This window comes from Cloeon dipterum, chromosome X (genome assembly GCF_949628265.1).
Source record: "Cloeon dipterum chromosome X, ieCloDipt1.1, whole genome shotgun sequence".
NCBI lineage: Eukaryota > Metazoa > Arthropoda > Insecta > Ephemeroptera > Baetidae > Cloeon > Cloeon dipterum.
In genome coordinates, this window is record NC_088790.1 from 7,129,723 (window position 1) to 7,149,799 (window position 20,077).

Consider the following 20,077-nt stretch of genomic DNA (forward strand, 5'->3'; position numbering starts at 1 on the left):
TACTACAGATCTGATTTTATTATTTATTTCTAGCTCTGATTGAGGGCCACGATGTGTATATTTTTAAAGCATGTTGAATAAACTGGCAAAGGGACTCGCCGGCCTTAAACTTTTTTTACTTATAGCATCATTAAATTTTCACGTTGAGCGTTTTGTATAATTTTCGAATTTGCATAAAGAATCAACTAAAGCCACGTGTAATAATGAAATGAATTTTCAGTATAAAATCGTATTTTGCGTTCCTCACATGTAAAAACGAGAACAAAAATTGCCAAGGTGGATTCTTAAATTTGAGAATAGGATTCAAATTTTTATTTTTCCCTTAAGCATGAAATATAGTTTTTTGATCATAGTCAATTTTTGACAATTAGCATTGCCTAAAAATACATTAAATAAGACTTCTGTGCAGTAGCGGGAGGTAAAAAGATGGCCAAGCTCCTTTGCGGCCACTCAGTCTCCATGTTATCCTGTTTTGGGAATCTGCGGTGAACTCATAGCCCTCAGGATGTGCTGAGTAGAATTGAAAGACATTTAAAATAATTATTTTTATAAATAAGCAATTTTCCTTTTACGATTTGCCTTTATTTACTGACTGAGATGGAGTACACAAACACATCAATCCTTTTATGATTAATATAAAGATAATACACTTCTCCGCACAAAATATTGCCATACAGATGAGAATTATAATATTTTGAAACGAAGTAATTTTATGATTGAAATAATTTATTAATTTATAAATTGTTCAAAACCAGGGGGTGATATTTTATTTACAGATTACGTGAAACAATGATGGAGAGAAGAATCGAAAAAATAGCAATGGCATGTTGACCGGAACCTGTATTGAGCAATAATGACGCAAATTGAGTTACTTTTCATCTGGTGCTATTTTCAACTTGCCTGAATTGCACTTGTTGTCCGCGATGTTCGCCCGGAATGGTGTTTGACACTGACAGGTGGTATCAAGACAAAGAACTCCGTCTTGTTTGTCGCCTGAAAGTACACACTGACGGCTCAGCATGCAAGTTTCATTTAAAGCTGTAAAAATGGAAATTTTAATCGGGATTACAACTTATTGCTCTTTGTCTCAGTTATTAAATACCTCGTTTTGGCCAACACGATAAGTCAATGCCAATATATTTGTCGTCACAAGCGCATTTTGTGGTATTTACAGCTCCGCCGCACTTGCTGTTTTCAGTACACTGTGATGTTTCTTCGCACGGCTCGTTGAATCCAACTCCTAAGTAACAGCTTTTAGTGAACATATGTGCATTAAGTGTGATTTGTACAGAATACTTTTAAGACATCTCCGACTCCCTGAATGGCTTACAAAATCACGCAGGCAAACGCACACATTTCTCTCAGCGTGGCAAACTGAGTTGTCTGGGCACTGCAGGGAAAGATCGCAGCTGTCACTAACGAATTTTCCTGCAAGAAATTTTTAATGCAAAAAGCTCCTAACTTTGTAAAAATATTGACTTTGTTTGCAGTCATTTCCATGACTTATGAAACCAGCCTTGCAAACACAAGTTGCTTCCCTGCATTCTGCATTTGGCACTGTGCATTGCTCGTTGAAAATACAGTCGTCATTTAGTGAACCTTTTGCTGGCAAACAAAAAGCTTTTTGGCATTTTATATCATTAAAACTATTTGAAATTACCTGGTACACAAGAGGTATTACCATTCGGCACAAAACCAATGTTGCACGTGCATATTTTAGAGGTGCTGTGGCAAATTGAATTTCTGACAGTGCACTGGTCCGATATTACACAAAATTCTCTAAGTTCGTTCCTTACTTTGAAAGGATTTGTTACAGTTATAGTTTATAGCATTCTTAAGCAACTATTTTGAAATACCTGGTACACAAGAGGTTTTGCCATTCCTCACAAATCCTGCTGTGCAATCGCATATTTTAGGGTCGCCACTACAAATTGAGTTTGGAACGCTGCACTGATTGGTAATTTCACAAGATTTTTCAATCTCGTCAATAACTGAAGTGATATTGTTCTTGAGTTACATCTTTAAAATTAAAAAAAATATACATTTACCTGGCACACAAGAGGTTTTGCCATTCCTCACAAATCCAGCTGTGCAATCGCACATTTTAGGGTCACCGTTACAAATTGAATTTGGAACGCGGCACTGATTGGTAATTTCACAAGATTTTTCAATCTCGTCAATAACTGAAGTGATATTGTTCTTGAGTTACATCTTTAAAATTAAAAAAAATATACATTTACCTGGCACACAAGAGGTTTTACCATTCCTCACAAATCCAGCTGTGCAATCGCATATTTTAGGGTCGCCACTACAAATTGAATTTGGAACGCTGCACTGATTGGTAATTTCACAAGATTTTTCAATCTCGTTTATAACTGAAATGATATTGTTCTTGAGTTACATCTTTAAAATTAAAAAAATTTATGCATTTACCTGGCACACAAAAGGTTTTACCATTCCTCACAAATCCAAGTGTGCAATCGCATATTTTAGGGTCGCCACTACAAATTGAATTTGGGACGCTGCACTGATTGGTAATTTCACAAGATATTTCAAGCTCGTTTATAACTGAAATGATATTGTTAATGAGTTACGTCTTTAAAATCAAAAAAATGTATGCATTTACCTGGCACACAAGAGGTTTTGCTAATTTGCACAAAGTTTAATCTGCATCTACACCTATTTAGGTCATCGCCATCTTTGTTACAAGTTGAGCCATTGACAGTGCACTCCTTTTCGCTACTGCAAATTTCCTCCAGGTCAACTGTAAAGAGTTTTACGTGAACAATTAATTATATTCAAATCCATGCAAGGTTTAAATATTAAATTTATGTTTCCCACATTCTAATTTTGGTGGGTGAGAATTTGGTTTTAATAAAATACCATGAAGCACTTAGTTAATTTCAGTTTGCATGTATACCTCAAACGTAAAAATTAAAGATAATACCTCCAACAGCAAGGTGAAAAACAAAGGTAACACAAAGAACCACTAGAAAACAGTGTTCCTTGGCCATGGCGAGTGTCTGAAATCCTACCACATATAAAGAAGTGTGGATCTAGGGACTGTATTATTTATACCCTGGGGACCGAATAAGTCTTAACTATATTTTTATTGCTTTTTTATGATGTTACGAAGCCATGTTTCATTTTTAAGGAATGGAATAGAGCAAATAATACGGTATATATACCATATAGAAACAATTAGATACTACAATCTATATATGTGCAATAATTTTTCTCTCAGTGTAACATACTAAACATCGCAGCTTTTTTAACCAACGCTGAAGTTTTGTATATAATTTAGAAAGTTTCAGCTGGTGTTCCTAGAAAATTGAAATTTTTCCAAGAAAATTAAAATTGCCTTTTGTTGTCATTCATTTTACAGTATATAATCACTTATTGTTAAACGCAAACCCGTATCAAAAAGATTCAAAGAAAATTTCAATTTCAATTTTCTTTATACATAAAGTTGGAATATTTGCAATGATTTTTGAATTGTTGTCAATATCAGTCACAAAATAACAAAAATAAATAATAATTCAAAAACGCATTTACACACATCATGCGTCATTTCACTCACAAAAAAATCAAATATGTACTCATTTAAGTCAAAAAATTTATATTTGCCCAATATTTTTTTACCACTTTTACGAAACGCTTCTAATATATATGACATTATCTTTTACTTCTTGCGGAGATGATTATATTATTCTTGGTATGCTAACTGCTGGGCTTTGCGTCATCAGCCTCAAACTCACTTTTTTGTAAGCATAGCAATTAAAATCGCAAAAACCAATTGAAAATTGCTAACCAATACCTCAATAGTTTCCCATAAAAGTACATAGATATGCGGTATCTTTGATATAAAACCTTGGAAAGTCTATTTTCCTCTGCATTGGATTTGTTATACTTCTGCAGTCCCGCCAAGCAAATGGTGAAAATGTTTTTTTAAATAAATTGATAAATTTGAAAATATTGTAAGTGTAAGATAATCACCAAGTTGAGCTATATGAAACGTCAAAAAACGCACACTTGCAATAAAATTTGTGCAAATGTCTTGATCTAAATGTTTTTGCTGTAAAATTGTGAACCGACGGCTGACAGAAACACAATTTTAGCCATATTTTGGCCCGGTGGCGGTGGCTGAGCATTTTCGCCAATTAGATGTTCACACTAAAAATAAAATTAAATTCCAACTTGATCCGTTCACAGTCGATAAATTTTTTCACTCCGCCAAGGTAAAGCGCTATTCCTATTTTTCTATAAATCCTTTAATAGTTAAAATATGATACCATATATGCATTGGCTTTGTTAGCTATATAGTTGTTGATATTGATACGATTAACGAACATGTTAATTTAGCTTCCTAGAGAAAATTAGTCACATTTTCAATGGGTATCGGGTTGCAAAAGCAAATGGGGAAGCAATTCTGAAAATTTTAAATGAGGGCACGAAATTGACTGGTGTAATATAAAGAGAAACGTGTGGAGCAAGCACAAAAAATATAATGATCGTGTGGCAAAGTGTAGAATTTCGACTGCAACCGAAAATTATTGGGTTATCGGCAGGAAATGTATGCAGGTTGGAACCACGCATATATAAGGCTGTGTCGATTTGAACTCCTAGCATAACTCCAAGTGCAGTTGTCTAACACGCGCACGCAGCATCACCATGATGGGCCTTGCTAAATTGACCATGATAGCAGTCATTTTTGTAAGTTTAAACTTATTAATTTACAACTGTTACCATTTAATTAATGCCAAAATTTTATTTTTCAAGTTTTGAAATTTTAATTACTTAAGATAAATAAGTTTTTGGTACTTTATTTAAAAATAGCTAGGCCAAAAATTTTTTCCCAAAATTGTTAACTCATCTTTATAAATTTCTACGAAATTAAAAAATAATTTAATATGTTGCATGATCGTAGTTAGCTTAAAATAATAGCCAAATATTTTTTCCTAATACGAATTATTTTGCATTAATAATAGAGCATAGACTGACCAAGCCTAAAGAGAGCATTTTTTGCACAACAAATAATACGATTTGAACTAGCCGTTTCAGCCAATAAATGCGCAGAAGTCCTACGTGGTACCTGCGCATTTTTATTTCGTGAAATTTTTTTCTGTGTGAGTGCTTTAAGATGTAATAAAACTTATTGGGGACCAGAATGAAAGATTATAAAGTAATAATAATTGCAAAATTGTCGACACCACGAAAGTTGGCTCAAGTGGTTTTTATAGTCACATATCTGATAACAAATACACCTTAAAACTTTTTTCAGTACAAGTTTCGTAAGAAAAAATATTATTTAATTATCCTTTCCTGTATAATTTTAGGTTGTTGGACTTGCTGGAGCGTCACTCCCTCGTGGTAATTTTGAATGCGAAATATCGCTCTCAAGTGTATTTTTTGAATTATATTTTAGCTAGATCAGGGCGTGGTGACTCAGTCCTTGAAGAATTTATCGAAGAATCAAGCACACCTGAAGTTGAGACCACGTCTGAAATGACGACAACCACAAAGCAGAAGAAGGTTAACTGTGGCAACCAAAATTTCGAGGTGAGTATATGCTGCAATATAATGAGCTTTTCATGTTGGCATCAACACCTATTTGGCGCACATATATCATTGTTAATCCTATGATAACATTAAGATAGCCACTTGAGCATCATTAACGGATTATGTATACTATACCTGAACTGACGAATAGTGCTCTTCGTCATTCGATTGCTTTTAAGTACCTGGCCGCCACCATCACGTATCTCTTCTGTGATGCTTGTATTTTTATTCTTCTCAAACGCATCTACATATTCAGATTCAGGTGTTCTTTTATTTTGTTAAACCAAGTATATTTACAGGGGTGGCTCTTAAAATATGTCAGGTATTGCCTTTTTAGGCTGTTAAACATAATCATAATCATAGACGGAAAAATTCGTCCAGGTCATAGAATTGGTGATTCTGCTGCTTGACATTGGAGATAAACTCTTTGCTATCATCAATTAGTTTAATTGACCTTGGAAGCGCGTTGAAGTGTCTTGGTTACATATGCTCGCTGGGTTTTGCACCACCTGTTTCAAATTACATGGTTTAACGTACAGATCATTTTGACATGCGTTATATTCTCTTCTTCGAGTCCATACCGCCTTTATGAGGAACATCTCTCTATTGTTTGGGAAATCTGCGGGGTACTTTTTGAGGAATTTCATGCATTCGAGGATGTACAAGGAATACACTGTCATAATATTAAGCTCACAAAAGAGGTCACGACACGACTCAAGGGGTCTGTTGCTCCTACCAAAATACTTGCCACACATGGCCCGGATCACTCTGCTTTTTTGAGCAATGAATACAGTTTTCATGTGGCTATGATCAAATGAAATTGTTCTATATATATTATTATATATATATATTATATATATATATATATTAATTTCAATCAATCGAAATTCATGTCTATTTTTAGCGCACTGCTGATGAATGTTGCCTGTTGCCTGCAAATGATCTTTTCCCGATGGAAACAACTCAGAAAGAGTGTAACAAAAAACAGGATAAAAAAGCTGACACTCTCTTGAATGGTGTCATGCTAAACAGACTGCAAAGTTCCCGTAAAAATTACCAGCTTGATTATTCTGGCCGGATCTTGGGTATTTATTTTTTATGAAAATCAATTGTAAACTAATTATGAAATTGTGCTAGGCAAGATTTTTGGACCTGGAGTGGTAATTTAATAGAAATAGGTTGTCAGAGAACAACTGTAAATTAATATTTTGATTTCAGTGTTTCGCTGAATGTGTCTTTCAGTCAAATAATTTGGTAAAAATATAATATGAAAAAGAGAGCAAATAATCTAAATACTAAAAAAAACAATTTCAGATGGATCCCTCTGGCGATATTGACTTTGATAAAACGCTTGAATTCATTACCAGAAACAAGCCTGACCCATGGAAATCAATTTTAGTTGATGCTGTTTCCATTTGCAAAAACTTCACTGATGGTACGTTTCAATTTTATTATAGTTGTACTCAATTTAAATCTTCATTGAACAATGTATCATTATTGATTTGTAGCAACTACCGTCAAAGAAATTACTTTCCGCGAAAACCGAAAAACGAAGACTTGTAAATTAGAGTCCGTCCACGTCATTCAGTGTTTGCAAGCCGTCATTACTCTGGTGCGTTTAACAATATTCTATATATATATATATATATATATATATATATATATATATATATATATATATATATATATATATATATATATATAATAGGGTTGGTCTTGCTCATAATAATAATGAAAAATCGGATTTTTTCAGAACTGTCCTGAGGGTTTGCCCAATGACCACGGTAATTAAATATAAAGTTGCCATATTACTTAATATATAAAATGTACACATTTTTTAGAGAAAAACAAGAAGTGCAGAGAATCGGTGGACAACTTACAGACCTGTGTCAGTCATATTGACCAGAAAATCACGCGAACTGAATATCTGAAGAAATATTTGAACAAGAAATCATCAGCATTGGAAAACTAACTTAAGGAAAACCTTAAATTGTTGCAAAACCTGTATACTGTTGAATAAATTTAACATTTGTTACGGTTACTTAAAAAATAATTTTATTTGTATGTTTCCTTCGCATTTTGTTTCACAATTTTAAAATCAGCAAAACGAAACTTAATTCAGTGAGCTAAAGGAAATTGTTAAACCTGCAATAAAAGATAAAGCCATGAATTTTTAAGTTTCATCATGTTGAATAACGAAAATATGGAAATTATAAAATGAAAGCAATTATTCCAGTTGTCTTTAAAATGAGTTTTACAATATTTTACTCAAAGAGCGTATATATTTTTGCAGTTGGATTTTAGCGCGCAGCCGCAGACTCGGGTGGTGCTCATTCAATTCAAATTGAGCACAAGAAGAGCCGGAGTACGCACTATAGTCGTTCGTTGTTTGTCTCGAACGATGATGTCAATAAGCACTTTGTGATAAGGCTTGTTTTTTTGCTTTCCACTTGTAAGGAATCACTCTTGCACACCAAAAAATGGCATTCCCTGAGCAAATTGACGACCCGCCCCTGAAGCACCTTTTCGACGTAAGCGAGGGTGCTGGCTTGGAGCAGGAGGGTGTCATCCGACTGACTGCTGGCGCGCCGGGGCCCTCCCTGTTGCAAGCATGCTCTGAGGTTTTCAAGCAAGCCTGGGCGCGCACTTTGGTATAATTTCGCAACATTACTTTATGGCAAAATAATAATTACAATTTCGTATCTTTCGTGTCACTTGAGTAACAAAATGTCGTAAACCCCTGATAACTTAATCATTTTTCCACGAAAGCAATCGTACTTTTCGTCCATATTTATCTATAATAAAGACCCCGCATAATGAACAAATAGTGGAACAATTCTAGGAAGCCTTTCAAATTTGTTATCAATTTTTATTGCAAAAATTTATTTTATTGATTGATTCAACGAAAAAGACACTGAAATATTGATTTATAACTTCAATATGTATTTATTTTAGGAAAAGTGTAATGACGTGAATGTTTTTCAATATGGTATTGCTGCTGGCTCATGGGAATTCAGAGAAGAACTTTCGAAATTTCTTACTGAAAGCTATGGTGAGAGTGTTCGCAGGTGGGTGTTCATGTTGATTTCTAAGAAATGCTGAAAATATAAAAATTATTTGCAAAATTTTGCTCTACAGGTCTGACCTGATTTTGACATGTGGAGCAACACATGGCTTGCAAATTATTTTGAACACGCTGCTGGCGCCAGGTGGGATGATTTTTGTGGAGAACGCTACCTACATGATTGCTCTTGACGTTTTTAAAGAATTTCCATCGTCCTCGATAGAATCTGGTATTCATTTTAAAAGTTTAAAGTCAATTTATAGAATTTTATAATTTCTCCTAGTTGAATTGGACGCAAACGGAATAGATCCTGAAGATTTTGAGAAAAAGATCATGCAATGGAAAAATGCAAAAAATTGGATCACTTCAGAAGAAAAGCCGTTTTGGGCGATGTTGTACTGCATTCCAGCGTTTCAAAATCCTACAGGCACTAGCTTGAGTCACAGTAAAAAACACAATTTGTTTCTATTTTGTGCAAAAAAGTGGCTGATGTACGTTTTATTATATTTTATTAGCGCGGTGTCTCCGCTTAATTGAACTTGCAAGAAAGCACGATGTGCTCATCCTCTGCGATGACGTTTACAATTTATTAGCCCATAATAATCCACCAAGGCGCCTTTTTGCTTACGACAGGCCTGACGTGTACACTTTCGGTGGACACGTCATATCTAACGGCACTTTTTCCAAAATTCTAACGCCTGGAGTCCGAATTGGCTGGTTGGAAGTACCACCAAGAATCGCTGAGAGACTGAGAAAATCGTACTATACGGATTGTTGTGAAAAATCACACCCCTTACTGAAAAATCTTATCTTTTCAGGGGCATTTTGCGAAGCAGTGGCTCTGTGAACCATTTTATGTCAGCAGTTGTGACCTCAATAATGGAAATGGGCTTACAGAAACAACACCTTGAATTATTACGCTCGACCTTCAAGGTTAAAATAAATAATTAAAATAATATGGTTCGCGAGCATTGGAAGTAGCGAAAATGTATAAATTTATGTTTTAGGAGAGAATGCTATCCCTAATGGAAGTGCTTGGCGAAAATTTGCCCAAGAGCTGCACATTCCACAGATCCGAAGGAGGATACTACATTTGGCTGGAGCTTCCTGAAGGAACTGATGCAGCAGACTTCTGCAACTTCAGTGCTGAGCACTTCAAAGCCACTGCTTATGCTGGGAAATACTTTTCAAAATCTAAAACCAGCTGCATGAGACTAGCAGTGGCCTACCATGTGAAAGATGACTTAAAGAAAGCAGCTGAATTGATTTGTAAAGCACTGCATGCGTACCTCAAATAAAGTTCTTCAATTTAACAATAAAAGTATAGCAATATGTCCTTATTTTTTTCATAATGATGATAGGTGTTGATCAGACTTTGAACTTAAGTGCGTGTTATCGTAAAAGATATAATTTTCAGATTAAAGAATTGCTTCACACATGAAACAGCTCAAAATGAATATATTTTTCGCAATTTTCGTAACCCTTGCTCACTTTGTTAGACCTTCTGACTCGCAGGTAAATTAAAATTAGATCTAAATAACCTAAATAAGCAAACGCTTCAATATTCCCTAAAGTACTGGCAACGAGATTTAGCAACAGATGTCGAATTGGCGGAAGCAAGGTTACTGGATACACGGGCAAGCACGCAAGAGTATTTGGACATAATGAACGACATCGAAGACATTTTGTGGACTAAGGTCCAGCCAGGCGTTTCAAGCATCCAAGAAAACTTGCCCTTCATCCAGGTTAGCGGAAAATCCAAGTTAAGCTTCTATTTAAATCTGTTTTGAAATTTCTACAGATCTCTTTTGCCGACATTCAAAATATTCAAACTCAAATCAACCAGGCATCATCAGTTCTAGTGTATCAAGCAAAGCTCCAGGGAAAAGCTCTAGTGAAGCATTTGCGGGTACTCAATGAAACTGAATTGACTCTTACATCCGAATCATTTGACAGTAAGGCTGATTAAAATTGTTTCAACGCCCATTAACATAACCTTAACAGATCTATTGAATAACCGAGATGGTCTCGTAGCACAGGGAAATAATGTGATTGAAGCTCATGATAATGCAATGCAGCTTTCAAACGCCGAGGTGATTGCTTTCAACGGCTTGCTCGACTCAATTTTGGAGGGTCAGGTACGCAACAGCTAATCCATTGACACTTAAAAAATTGCCATTGTTTTAATAACCAAATCGGTCTCTTTTCAAGAATGGAACTGCTGTCGACGCCATAAAAATATCAATGAACGATATCAACACTGAACTCTACACGCTGGGTTCGGATATTTCTTGGAATGCTGATCAAGTGGTCGAAACTACGCAACTCCTGATTGAAGCTATTGATCTCATTTTGGGACAGTTGCCTTGAAACAGGGATATTTTGCCAAATAAAATAAATTTGGCTAAGTTACAATGAAATGTATGTACCTTCTATTATTACAAACAATCAAAGAAATAAGTTTAGCACATAATTATAATATACAATGTGGCTTAATTTTCAATCTTTGACAGTATCATCAGTATCTGTTTAAGCCATCCTCATGAGATAATACTATCAAATGGGTCATAAAAAGAATCCAAGACTTTTCTTCAAAAATGTATCATGAAAGACAGAGATGATGTTTGTGCAGTATTGAAAAGCTGGAGAATAGTAGGATTATTTTCAACCATGAAATCTAGCAATTTCTGAACGAAATGCACACAATGAGGCAAATAAAATGCAACAATCTTGGCACAAATATTTAACATAGGCAAAACTCTATTGATTTGAGAGAAAGAGATTGCATCAATAATTTCAGCTGCTATGATCAGGGTTTGCAAGGACCACAGTGAATAGGCTTATTAAAAGGAGAGGCGTCATCCACGGAAGGTGTTTGAGTGAACAAGATAATATCAAATCAAGTCAAACGATTGTGGCCCCCAATGTTCTGGAACTGACACCATTGTGAACTCTTAGCTTTAATGCCGAGCGTCGTTGCTTGAATGGCCAGCAGCTGGATTCGCACTAGATGAGCCTGAGCTGCCGTTGTCCAATCTTGGCCTTTTTCTCGAGCCAGCTTCATCTACAGCTTCCAGATTCAAGTGGTCTCGTTTTTTGTGATGACTCTGCAAGTTAATTTAATTAATTTTGTGCACTCGCCAGTTAAAAGCTTAATTCAAACTTTTTTATCCCACTGTTGATGAAGGTATCGGAGTAGAATGTTAGTCTTCTCAGTAACAATAACTGCAAAATTATCGAATTCGGTTAAAAGCTTAATCCACGTGTAGTTGCAACGTTAAGTATCATACCTTGATCCGAGGGGTGGTCTACAGTAGGAAGGTATACCGAGGGCCTCTTAGCATTGTTCCTGATGCCCCCATCATTGTGGTATTTAGTAAAGTTGTTCTCGTTGTACGAGGGTAGGCCTTTCAAGAAGTCGGTAACTGACTGCAAAGTTAAATATTTAACATAGAGCAGGAATCGAAATTTAAATCGTGCTTTGTTTACGGCCAAGCAGATGCGGGCCAATTCATTGTTTTGCAAAGAAAATGATTAAAAATTTAAAAATAACGAAATAGTGGACGTTCCTTTGTATTTCTAGCTACTTGTAATTAAAAATTGCTAGACGCAAAATGTTTTATTTACCATTTTTGTTAGTAATTTTACGACGTCAATGTTGTTCCACCATTCACGCAATCAGCTTTTACTCCGATTCTCATCTGTCTGCGACAGTAAACACATCAGCGGCGCGAAACTTTGAAACTCCTGCTTCACGCACGGTACTCACGGTAGATTCAGGGCAGACAAAGCAAAGCAAAACACAACTCGATTTATGCGAGAAAGCGGTGTTGGAATTACATACTTAATAACGTTTTAATTTTGTTCCTGTAAGTGGTGATTATGATATTGCATACGTTATTACTGTATGTAGATAATGTATGTATCTTAATCATATGTAACTGATCTTTTCATAATTCAGTGAGCGTCCACGTATGTATCTATGTACTTTTTGTGACTCGATTTAGCAATTTAACATTTAATAAATTTAATTTCTAAAAAGCTTTCATTCCTTGTTTCAAATCTTTCACTGCATGATATGTATAATGGATTCATTCATTTTTCGTGGGAATACAAGAATTTTAAGCGGCATATTTCGTTATTTTATCAAGTTAATCATTATTTGTTGCGCTAAAATTTGGACGATTTTTTGTGTGTAGTTAAAGTTCATACGAACAGATTACATATTGTTTTATGAATGCTTTAATCTAACTAATTTTAACAATCCGTTTTTAAGGAGTGACCCAATATGGATTTGAAAAAAATTCTTTGCTGCATATAAGCGTTGGAAGCTCTCTGAGTAGTGACTGAGATCACAAACTTCAATCGAAAATGACCCAAGTCTTACGACTTGTTCTGCAAATTATTGAAGGTATACATTTTGTCAAATCGAAAACATTTTTTTTTTTTCAAATAAATAATTCTTGTTCCTTCAGGCACTAATTTTCATTTGCTGGAGCCTAACTCTTCGTTGGTTCTGCAAGGAAAACTAGACGGAGTAGGTCTTAAAACAGAACCTGTAGCACTTTCTTCTGCAAATGGACTGCGTCTGGAAATTGGCGAGGAACTGATTTGGAAGATAAGCCAAAGGAATTTCCAACGGTTCGTTTCCTCCATTCCTCAAACAATTTTAAACCTTTAGATATATATTTTCCAGGTATTATCATCAGTGCAACTAAAACGGCATTTTGTTTAACATTGAAACTTATATTTTTAATCAGTTTTGCCCTTTAAAAGCTACAATTTTGATGACTTTGTTGGCTTCATTCATATCCAATATCATTGTTTGTCAGGATCAAGGCGTCCAAGGCCCTTAAGTTGGAGTGTTTCAATGTCGGCCCTGGAAGCAGCATTAAAAGTGTTGGCTACATTATCATTAACCTCAAATCGGTTTCTGAACACGCACAGGTAAAAGCAAGCTAGATATTTCTTTCGTCGATTGCAAAAATGTATCCATTTGTTCTTAGTGCGGATGGCGTCGACTGCTTGGTAGCAGCTCTCCAGCTCAGTCATGTCCTCAACTGCTGTTGTCAGTGTCTCTTCTAGATTCCAATAGGAGCAAGAAAGAAGAGCAAAAGGTTCATTGAAATGAACCGTGATAAATAATTCAATACTTTGATTTTATTAGCAGGCTCTATCTCTGGATAAGAGGGTGGAAGACATCAGTGGGAGGCCAACTGAGCTCAATTTGAAAAATGGAATATCATACATAGGCAGTGAACGCTTCTGCAAGGAGCGATTTCAGTTCAGCTGCACTTTGATCAGCTTAGCCATTCCACCTCAGGTGAATATTTTAACGTTGCCCTAAATTATTTGGAAGTGACCGCCATTCATTTCAGATACTGCAACCAGAGAGCGCTAGATTACAGCTAAAACTATTTGGACAGACACTCACTACCAATCAGTTTGACATAGTCGAGCCAAAAACTGTTCTCAACAAAACTTTTGTGTTTGACATCTTCAGCAAGACTCCAATTCTTGTTCAGTTTCTCAGTGAAAATCCGATTATGGAAGTTGCCCTGACTCAAGAAAACAGGACTGTTTTGGAAACAAGCCACTTCCTCGCCATTGAGCTCGGACAACCGATGACCACAGACCTTTTTTTCAAGGGCTGCAATAGGGACCCTCAACCTAAAGTGACTGTAGCCTTTTCAATTCAGCCTCTTCGAGAGGTAGAAGAAGTCAATACCAAGGAAGTTCAGAGGGAGGCTGAGATTCACTCGCCGTTTGCCCCAAGTGCGCCAATTTTACTTGAAGATGACACTGAAATTGAAATCATTAGCGAATACAGCAAGAACTTTGAAACTGAGTCTGATATGGCTGATGATCCCGCACCGTTGCCATTGAAAATGAATCCCAAGCCCACTGCAAACAAAGAAGTTGTGCATAGGTATTTGCATCCAGAATCACACAGGACCCAGCACTATGACGGTAATCTGTCTGTGACTTACAATGTAGCTTTTTTCATGGAGTTTATTAGGTGATGGAGTGGCAGCAATTAGTGACAGGGAACGCATGGTAAAGGTCGTGGAAGAGTTGGAGGAGTGGAAACTACGTCACAAAATTCTGTTTACTGAAGAGGTATGAAATTTACACTTTATTTGGATAATTTATAAAATATGATACACTTCATACTATAGATGGAAGCCAAGAGGGAAGAAATGATGAGGGCCTGGGAGCACCAAATGACTAAAAGACAAGAGGAGCTTGAGTTTGAGAAGGTCAAATCGATTGAAAAGTCCAAGGAATATGCCGCAAGCCTTGAGGAAGAAATTGCCAAATTAAAACTCAAAGGAAAAGATGTGGAAAGAGAGGATGAGAAGGTTTTTATTTTCATAGATTTTACGCTTTGTGTTAAAATAGTCCTTTTTAGTTTAAAAGCTACCGAAGAAAGATGGAAGAGAAGCTGGAAGAAAAAGATAGAACTCTGAAGAAACAGCAATTAGAGTCAGAGTCAAAAGTAATTTTGATACAGACTTGAGTTACTTATATCTAATTTATTAAAAATAACATTAGATGTCCATCTTGGTTTACCAGAACAAAAAACTGCAGGAAAGAGCTGAATTGCTGGAGGCAGAGTGCGCGAAATTAAAGAAAATCCAAAAAAGCAGCGAGTCTGCTGAAATAATAGAGCTGAAGGAAAAAATGGTGAGTACTATTTTTGTGATTGGCTAGGGATTTAGTGTACATCTCTACTCCTTTTCCAGCGTGACATGGAGCAGAATCTTAAAAAGGCCCAAGAGGAGAAGGCGAGGATCACAAAAGAGTGGGCCAAAAGTCAGCGACAGGCGGTTGGGGCCAAGGACCATTCTACTCATTGCTTTAAAAACATAAATAGGTATGTGCCACTTTTGTGATTCAATATCTAACTAATATTATAAAAAATGCAGTGAGTCATTCTTTCCTGATCAAGAAAGAGTAAGATTGATGCAGGAGAAGATCTCCCTGGAGAAACTGCAGCAAGAGTTGTTGCAAATGAAGCAAAGACCAACTCAAACTGAGGTCATCAATACCAGGAAACTGCTAGAGCAGAGAGATGCCCTGCTGAAAACTGGGATGTACAACGAGCAAAGTGAAGTGGTGCAGTCCTTGGACGAAGCCATAAAGAGTGCGAGAAATAAAGAGGACTGAGTGGACGTTTTGATTAAATCACTGTCTATTGTGCCACAAGTTATTTGCACGTCAGTTGTATTTTGAGCCTGTGATGTTCCTTGATTGTGTAAGCCGCTACGCTAAGTTTCCTTTCGGCACGCAAATATAGCTGTTTACACATTGATAAGCAAGCAGGATGGTGAGTGTGTCATGCAGACCCGTGTATTTGTACCTGACATGCTCCAGAGATGAGCAGATGGCCTAAGTTAAGCTTGTGTTATTGTGCAGTAGAAACCGTTTTGAAACAGGAGGATCTTTAACTCCTGATGTGATTTTATAACACATAATTTCCGCAGGTAATTACACCATTTAAATTGTATCGTGACATCAATAGTGTACTTTGCAACGCAGTTGTATTTTTATTGAATGGCAATAAGCCTGACCAAATAATGCAATTAAATTTCTTAATATCTTTTTAAAATAGCAAGCCTTCTTTCTTTATCTCTGTCATTTAAGTCGTAAAAGTGATGAAATGCACGGCTGTTCTCCCTTTGACGATTTCCTCTGCTCGCTCCATATCGCAGTCGATTCATTTTAAAAGTGGTTTGTAGGCCAAAGTGATGTCTGTGAGGAACCATGGCAAATATTTCTCAAAAAAGGCCGCCGCCCTGGGCATCCCCCTGGAAGCGCCGGAGGGCGGCTGGGGCTGGGCTGTGGCGATAGGCTATGGGATTTGTCACGTAAGATAAAATTCTACCATTGATCTCTTCTCTAATCTTTATTTATATAAACACACTGCAGATCTTTTTGGTATCGATCATCCACAATTTCTCTCTCATTTTCTCTACAAAATTTGATTATATTGGGATGACGGCATCAGACGTAACGGTTCTGATGAACATTAATGCCGCTGTGTGCAATGGCGTTGGTAATATATTAAAAGTGATTTTGCTAAGATGAAAATTATGAAATGCTTTTATATGCTAGGATTATTATCAGGGCCAATTCTCAAGCGGGTTTCCTGCAGGAAAGTCTCGTTACTTGGCTCGTTTTTACTATTCTCTGGAGCGCTGTTGGCTTCACAGGCTGAGACCTTCTACTTTTTCATTCTCTCCATGGGAGTCATTTTTGGTAAAAGAATAACCCTACAAAATTATTTTTTTAGTCTTGCCTTAAAAAATTTTAGATTAGTATATATTTTGACTTGACGATCCTTTAAACAATTTTTATCACTCCAGAAAACAAAACAAATTTTAATAAGCTAAATATTGTTATTAATTGAAATTAAATCAATAAGTCTGCAGTAGCAGCCCAAACGGTTATCTTTCTGACGTCGTGAAGTTAGTGAAAGTACCATCCTGTCTTTAACTGAGAGTTGATTTTATAAAAAAAATCAGAAATGCTTGATATCTCCTTCAAGGTTTTATTTTTAAACGAACATTATTTAAATTATGAAAAACACTAAACGATTGTTATACCAATTATTTTGTATTACCCGATGCAAGGTTGGGAAATTCAGCTTTCTGATTGAAAGCAGTAATACTGAGCTTTCAATTTCCCTTCATGTTCTCAACTGTCAAGAAATGTTCCAAATTAAATCATTTCTATATACTCACTGCTCTAATGAAGCTAATTTTTTATGTTTTAACCCAATTTACTTTCCAGGATATAAATGAAATAAAATTTAACTTCTCCAGGAAGCGGGTTGGCTCTCCTCAGTCCGGCCAACCTTTTCTGCATCAACTCTTACTTCATCAATCGGCGCAGTCGCGGCATGGGATTAGCGATGGCAGTCGGTGGCATTGGAAGCGTTTTCATGCCCTTGATAATGAGCAGTCTTCTTCGAATGTACTCCCCCGAAAACACCATGCTGATCGTGGCTGCCCTTGTGTTGCACTGCTTCCCGGCAGCCTTGCTACTGCAACCAGTCCGCTGGCACATGGTGCCCGCCGAGCCTGACCTTAAAATCAATGACCACAGCGTGGCCGCTGCGGCTGCAATTAGCGCCGGTCGCAAGAGGACGGCTTCCAGCAACTCGGTTGACGTTGGTTACACGCTTGTTTCGTGCTCTGAACCATAGTGCGTTTGTTTGAAAATTAATTTCATAATTTATATATAGATATAAACCACACTAACTATGCTAGGAGCATGCAGCTAAATAATTAAACTGACCTTTGTTTATCAAATTCTGCGCTCGATTGAATTTTCATTATCAAGCTGTAAATTGATTTTAATTCTACTTTATAGCCCAACAACAGTAGCAGAAGAGGACGAGGATGAATATTTTGCAAATGCGGAAAATGGAAATACTGAAGTGGCTGAATATTTAAAGAATGTATGTTTCTTTAGTTCAATGCCGTAAAAGATAAAGCACTTTAGCACACTATACATATTTTCAGAAACCGAAAAGAAGGAAAAGCATCTGGATAAAAATAGTTGATTTTTTTGACTTGCGCCTATACAAAATAATTCCCTTCACTATGGCTTCGATAAGCATGGCCTTCTTCGCGGTTGTCGAAACAAATTTCATGCTACTCATCCCATATGTCATGCTGGAAATCCATGGCTACTCGATTCAGCAAGTTGCTGGTTTCCAATCCATCGTTGCTGCTGTAGATATTATTTTTAGGTACATATTTCGTGTCTTTCTTTAATAAAGTCTGGGCAGCGCTCAATTTATTTTTGGTATCTCATAAACTCTCTTCCTTAAATAGCGGAAATATTTCGCTCAATGCGGCCTTTGAAAATGAATTTTCATTAAATCCCCCGCACTCGCATAAAAGCCTTTGAAGTTAATTTGAATAAAAACTCCCCAGGTTTGTTGCACCATACATTGGAGTGGGATTGAACTTACCGGACAATTTGATGTACATCATCAGCATTATCTTTATCTCACTCTTCCGAGCACGTAAGAAAACAATCAGAATTAATTGCTTTAGCCAAGAGCGCAGTTATATGTTAAGAGATTTTCTCTTCTGCTTCCAGTTATTATGATTTACCGTAGCTACAACGTGGTGTTGGTGTTGGGCGTGTGGTTCGGCATGTGCAGAGGCATTAGGAACGTATTCGCGCCTCTGCTTATCCCATCTTTCGTGCCCGTTGACAGGTTGCCAGCAGCACTCGGTCTGCTGATGGCACAGACTGCTATCGCCTTCATCATATTTTGCCCCTTCCTAGGTGAGTTCCTTATTCAACGTATAGTGTTGTGCTTTCTGCACTTCATATTAATTTCGCCAAAAATCACGTGTTTTTCAACCATACATATTATTCTGAAATGGTCTATTTAATAATAGCTCAAAAGTCTTTGCCCCACATGCATTTCTCTCTTGATGCTAGAATACCGCCTGCGCAACATCAAAGACGCGCGGGTTGCATTATTAACGTGGCAGGCGCTATTGATGTGGCTTTCGGACTTCTACACACTACACTTAACACCAACACTGTTTGATTGTTTAGGAATTCTGACCAACAGCGCAAAAACGTTAGCTGATATAATAACTGGCTTCAATTTATTCACCACGTGCTCGGCGTCATGTTGGGTTTTGGGTGTGACTTTCTACAGACTGCGAGCGAACAAAAGACAGCAGCAGGCAGGTACAAAGGAAAACTCGTAGAATGCAGCTTAAATAATCGTTTTTATTGTAATGAAATGAAAACTGTGAAGGTGTGAAGATTATGAGTACAATAAATGAATGCTTCAAAAAGCAGTAAACGCTAGTCTTTTGAAATAAATACTGCAACATTTAATTTTTGGATTTTTTCATCAGAATGTGACAACATTGAGAGAGCCATTACATTTGAAATTTAAAACATTATAAGCACACATTATTGTGCATTTTGAACAATGAACACTGAATGATATTTTTATCGGCCACAAAACGCAAATTCATATCAAACATTCATAATTATATATATACTTGCTCCACCAATGTTCAACATACAGTATTTAAGATAATCAACTTATTTAAATCACAATATTTTACTAGTGCAAAATGGTTTGTGGTTGCAGTATGCTCCTGCAATATACATAATTATTTTATGCACATGTTAAAATTTAAGCTTCAGTGTGCTCCCCTTGAATAAATTTACTTAAGCTATATATTAAATATGACACCGAATTGACTTTCGTCATTTATATATTTCGTTTGTGCAGGAGTTTTAATATTACTTGTGTTTGCAACACAAATTTATGTTGATGTATAATATGGAAGTGTTCCTTTCAAAAGTTATACAACCAAGCGATGTAAACATCGATTGTATGCGTAGCGTATAGATATCAAATAAACATACACTTTTCTTTACATTGACCCCAGCGAAACATTG

The 20,077-nt window shown here is 36.4% G+C and overlaps 7 protein-coding genes across 9 annotated transcripts; 5 read left to right on the forward strand and 2 right to left on the reverse strand.

Moving 5' to 3' along the window:
• Positions 1-277: 277 nt before the first annotated feature.
• LOC135947268 (transmembrane matrix receptor MUP-4-like) lies at positions 278-3,101 on the reverse strand. 2 transcript variants are annotated; one of them, XM_065495985.1, is made up of 12 exons: positions 2,948-3,101; positions 2,627-2,764; positions 2,434-2,568; positions 2,241-2,375; positions 2,049-2,183; positions 1,857-1,991; positions 1,661-1,795; positions 1,480-1,605; positions 1,297-1,428; positions 1,103-1,240; positions 901-1,038; positions 278-838 (listed from the first exon to the last, which is right to left on the reverse strand). In XM_065495985.1, exons 1-12 carry the CDS (start codon positions 3,012-3,014, stop codon positions 771-773), a joined length of 1,482 nt encoding a protein of 493 aa, XP_065352057.1. In that variant the 5' UTR covers positions 3,015-3,101; the 3' UTR covers positions 278-770. The 2 variants fall into 2 exon arrangements, with proteins under 2 accessions (XP_065352057.1, XP_065352058.1); XM_065495986.1 differs by lacking the exon at positions 2,049-2,183.
• Positions 3,102-4,618: 1,517 nt separating this feature from the next.
• LOC135947272 (uncharacterized) lies at positions 4,619-7,612 on the forward strand. The gene is made up of 10 exons (XM_065495991.1): positions 4,619-4,713; positions 5,337-5,370; positions 5,426-5,559; positions 6,464-6,644; positions 6,697-6,719; positions 6,778-6,813; positions 6,874-6,994; positions 7,068-7,171; positions 7,313-7,343; positions 7,401-7,612. The coding sequence occupies exons 1-10, from the start codon at positions 4,672-4,674 to the stop codon at positions 7,529-7,531; spliced, it is 837 nt and encodes a 278-aa protein (XP_065352063.1). The 5' UTR covers positions 4,619-4,671; the 3' UTR covers positions 7,532-7,612.
• Positions 7,613-7,929: 317 nt separating this feature from the next.
• On the forward strand, positions 7,930-9,944 carry LOC135947271 (uncharacterized). Its single transcript, XM_065495990.1, has 7 exons — positions 7,930-8,210; positions 8,515-8,627; positions 8,698-8,852; positions 8,907-9,068; positions 9,139-9,382; positions 9,442-9,556; positions 9,631-9,944. Exons 1-7 carry the CDS (start codon positions 8,040-8,042, stop codon positions 9,919-9,921), a joined length of 1,251 nt encoding a protein of 416 aa, XP_065352062.1. The 5' UTR covers positions 7,930-8,039; the 3' UTR covers positions 9,922-9,944.
• A 33-nt stretch (positions 9,945-9,977) lies between these two features.
• On the forward strand, positions 9,978-11,047 carry LOC135947273 (uncharacterized). The gene is made up of 5 exons (XM_065495992.1): positions 9,978-10,138; positions 10,198-10,368; positions 10,425-10,578; positions 10,628-10,761; positions 10,835-11,047. The coding sequence occupies exons 1-5, from the start codon at positions 10,061-10,063 to the stop codon at positions 10,991-10,993; spliced, it is 696 nt and encodes a 231-aa protein (XP_065352064.1). The 5' UTR covers positions 9,978-10,060; the 3' UTR covers positions 10,994-11,047.
• LOC135947274 (DET1- and DDB1-associated protein 1) lies at positions 11,029-12,369 on the reverse strand. Its single transcript, XM_065495993.1, has 4 exons — positions 12,251-12,369; positions 11,914-12,052; positions 11,787-11,848; positions 11,029-11,730 (listed from the first exon to the last, which is right to left on the reverse strand). Exons 1-4 carry the CDS (start codon positions 12,251-12,253, stop codon positions 11,584-11,586), a joined length of 351 nt encoding a protein of 116 aa, XP_065352065.1. The 5' UTR covers positions 12,254-12,369; the 3' UTR covers positions 11,029-11,583.
• Positions 12,370-12,380: 11 nt separating this feature from the next.
• LOC135947266 (ninein-like protein) lies at positions 12,381-15,842 on the forward strand. 2 transcript variants are annotated; one of them, XM_065495982.1, is made up of 13 exons: positions 12,381-12,492; positions 12,900-13,034; positions 13,099-13,264; positions 13,456-13,570; positions 13,630-13,740; positions 13,791-13,946; positions 14,002-14,593; positions 14,643-14,743; positions 14,803-14,985; positions 15,036-15,122; positions 15,179-15,310; positions 15,370-15,500; positions 15,553-15,842. In XM_065495982.1, the coding sequence occupies exons 2-13, from the start codon at positions 12,995-12,997 to the stop codon at positions 15,791-15,793; spliced, it is 2,055 nt and encodes a 684-aa protein (XP_065352054.1). In that variant the 5' UTR covers positions 12,381-12,492; positions 12,900-12,994; the 3' UTR covers positions 15,794-15,842. The 2 variants fall into 2 exon arrangements, with proteins under 2 accessions (XP_065352054.1, XP_065352055.1); XM_065495983.1 differs by having other exon boundaries at positions 13,794-13,946.
• A 425-nt stretch (positions 15,843-16,267) lies between these two features.
• Positions 16,268-20,061, forward strand: LOC135947267 (monocarboxylate transporter 1-like). The gene is made up of 9 exons (XM_065495984.1): positions 16,268-16,494; positions 16,556-16,682; positions 16,742-16,885; positions 17,452-17,833; positions 18,002-18,089; positions 18,154-18,383; positions 18,571-18,662; positions 18,740-18,931; positions 19,211-20,061. The coding sequence occupies exons 1-9, from the start codon at positions 16,375-16,377 to the stop codon at positions 19,366-19,368; spliced, it is 1,533 nt and encodes a 510-aa protein (XP_065352056.1). The 5' UTR covers positions 16,268-16,374; the 3' UTR covers positions 19,369-20,061.
• Positions 20,062-20,077: the final 16 nt, after the last annotated feature.